Raw genomic sequence first — 3,390 nt, 5'->3', positions numbered from 1 at the left:
TCCAGCTAGCCCCTCAAACGTCTTGCCACTTGTTCCCCAACATCCTCCTTTTGGATGCCACTTCCTCTAAAATCAAAATCAAAATCAAAATCAAAAGTTTCTACCTCTACCACCCCAGTTATATCCTATTTAATTAAATAAAAATTATCAACACCCAATTGGAAGCCATCTATTTAATTTTTGTTTATCTTTAAAAATATATATATAAAAAAAATCTTAAATTCAAATATTTTCATCTATTAATTATAAAATTTATTATTAAAAAATTCTATTCAATAAAAAATCAATTTTTTTTTCTAATTAGCAATTATATTAAGCATTTTAATTTTAAATCATATATCCTAATTTTTAAGATTGAATCTCAAAATTAATTTGAAAGATTTTAAATTTTATCTATTTAAAGTAGTGATTGATAAAATAAAAAAGTAAAAAATAATTTATAGTCTATAAATTTTATTGTGATTAATAAAAGATTTAAAACTCAATTACACTTTATACTTATTGGAGGAGTTTAATTTAGTTAATTTTTAACTTTTTATTTAATTTAACTTAAAAGTTTTAATTTAAACTTAATTTAGCTCAAAAAATTTTTAAAAATAAAAAAATTAAACTTCTTCATTTTTAGGTTTAAATCAGAAATTTATTTTTAAAATTAAGAAATTTAACTTTTAAAATTTAGATTTAAATTTAAAAATTTAACCCATAATTTTAATTTTGAGTTAAATTGAGTTTAAATTGAAAATTTTAAATTAATTTAGAAAAAAAATTAAAAATAGACTAAATTTAACTTTAAAATAAATATAAATATAAGAATTAAATTAAATATTTTGCCATTAATAAAATGAATCTAAAATTGTTAGGTTTGATACAATTTCTCTTAATATTAAAGGTTGACATATGTAGTTTAAAATCAAAATGCAATAGTCAATTAACTAAAACATTTGATATTTTTTATCCAATTAACTTTTTAAAAAAATTATTTCTTATTTATATAAAATCCATTAATTATTATTTATTAAATTTTCTTTAAATAAAAAAAATTGAAATAGAAACATATCCAATATTTGCACTCCACCTCACACATCCTCCTATTAGGCTAATAATTCATCAATCAATCTCAAGTAAACAAAAATCTTTCCCACCCTAATCTCTTTTAAGATCCCAGATGATGTGGCGCTCCAGCATGACCCAAAATCATGATGCTAACTAAACGGCGACGGTTTTCTGCCTTAAGACTAATCTCCAAGCCTTGAGTTTTATATTCACCACACGTCCCTTCATTGAACACGTGATGCCCTTCTTTTACTCAATCTTCTTCCACGCGTCATCTATCCACGGTTCCTTTTCACCACGTATCCAGGGGCTAGAGGAAAATAAAACGCACCGTTTTTGTCCTCACCATATATAAATACGCTCCTCAAACGAGAATCACCTGCTCGACACAAGCTCCATTTCTATTTTCTTTTCCAAGATTTTGTATAAACATGACTGTCAAGTCGATCCAAGAGACTCAAGATCGAGTCTCTGATCTTGGAATACAGCAGAAATCCAAGGATTTCTCTTTGGCGGAGATAGCCTCTGAATCTGGTGATCACTACGGGAAGATAGTGAGAGTGAAGGAGTGTACCGAGGCCGAGATGGATAGGGAGGGCAGAAGGTCATCGGAGGAGACCGAGGAATTGCCAAAATTTGTTGTGCATAGCCAGGTGTTAAGGATTAGAAATGAGGAATTACATCTCGGTGAAGATATCGGCGAGGGATTAAACGCCAAAGATAAGGTTATCAATGCAAGTTTTGGTCAGAATACGCAACTTCGACGCATGGCTTCGGTTGTGGATTTGGTGTTCTTTTCAAGGCCGATCTTGCCTTGCTCGCCTCTCAGTAGGAAAACCACCGTACGAGCCGTGCCGTGATAAAATACTCCAATCCATCAAAGGTTCGTTTTCTTTCCATATTTTTCATGCTTGTTTAATTTCTTTTATAATAATTATCTTTTTTTTTCTTCTTTCATTTTGTTTTAATTTTCTGTTTGTATGCTGAGAAAATATGGTGAGAGCTACTGGCTGAAGTGTGATTGTTTTGTTGGTTGTTTCTGCAGGAGAGGAGAGCAGCAGATGATGAAAAGATAGGAACTGGATATGGATGCTTTGTTACAGTGTCGGTTAGGCTAAATTTAAGGTTTAAGGGTTTTCTTCTTTCTTAGACGCTAGGGTTAGAATTAGGATGAATCAGTGAGAGAATTATGCCTTTAACCATGCACCCTTCTCTTGTGTACAGTTAAAAAAAAAAAAGAAAAAAAAAAGAAAGACGCATATAGTACTTAAGCTCTTGGGAAGAAATCTCGAAGTTATTTATTTATTTATTTATTTTCTCATTCGTTATATTTAATTAGATTATAATTTTATCTTTTATATTTTATCCGTATTGTGTGAATTATTTATTATATAAATTATATGTATTTTTATATTTTTATAATTATATTATAAAATTTTATTAATATAAAATTTTTAATTAATTATAATTTTATTTTAAGTATAATAAATAAAAAAATCGATCGATATTATCAGAGAAAAAAACAGAATTAATATTTAATATCATACTTTCATTTAAATTTTAAAAATTAAAAAGATAAATTAACTTAAGTAAATTTTAAATAATCATTAACTCAATATCTTTATTTTTATATCAATTAATTAATATTATTTTTTACGTGGTATATTAATTAATCAATGTCCTTTTTTAAGTAGCATTTTTTTAAATTACTTAAGTAAGTGGAATTCATTTGTAAATTTATTTATACACTTTAGTTTCAATATAATTTTTATTTAAAGTGTGAATAAATAATTAAGTTAATTAATATTATCAAATTAAAAAAGCATAATTAATATTTAATATCCTATTTTAATCTAAATTTTAAAAATTAAAAAGATAAACTGATTCAAGTAAATTTTAAATAATCATTAACCCTGTATCCTTATTAAATAAATAAAAAAGTTAATTAATATTATCAAATTAAAAAAGAATAATTAATATTTAACATCCTATTTTAATCTAAATTTTAAAAATTAAAAACACAAACTAATTCAAGTAGATTTTAAATAATCATTAACACTGTATCCTCATTTGCATATCAATTAATTAATATTATTTGTCATGTAGAATACTAATTGATCAATATCTTTTGTCAAGTGATATTCTTTGTCAGTTGGCTTGTACAAATCAGAAAAAGATAATGACAATTTATTGATAAATGAAATATTTTTAAGTTGATTATTTAAATAGATGGTATCATTTGTAAATATATCGTATGTTTTAGTTTTAATATCATACGCGTTATAAAATCTCATGATTTAATTTTTTTTATATAATTTTTTTATTAATTTTATATAT

General features: G+C 25.1%; 1 protein-coding gene across 1 annotated transcript; it reads left to right on the top strand.

The window, feature by feature from the left end:
- Nucleotides 1-1,440: 1,440 nt before the first annotated feature.
- Nucleotides 1,441-2,366, top strand: LOC110641415 (uncharacterized). The gene is made up of 2 exons (XM_021793115.2): nt 1,441-1,936; nt 2,099-2,366. Exon 1 carries the CDS (start codon nt 1,485-1,487, stop codon nt 1,911-1,913), a length of 429 nt encoding a protein of 142 aa, XP_021648807.2. The 5' UTR covers nt 1,441-1,484; the 3' UTR covers nt 1,914-1,936; nt 2,099-2,366.
- Nucleotides 2,367-3,390: the final 1,024 nt, after the last annotated feature.

Source organism: Hevea brasiliensis, unplaced genomic scaffold (genome assembly GCF_030052815.1).
Source record: "Hevea brasiliensis isolate MT/VB/25A 57/8 unplaced genomic scaffold, ASM3005281v1 Scaf65, whole genome shotgun sequence".
Lineage (NCBI taxonomy): Eukaryota > Viridiplantae > Streptophyta > Magnoliopsida > Malpighiales > Euphorbiaceae > Hevea > Hevea brasiliensis.
The sequence above is the reverse complement of the archived record's forward strand: the minus strand, read 5'-3'. Positions and strand labels throughout refer to the sequence as shown.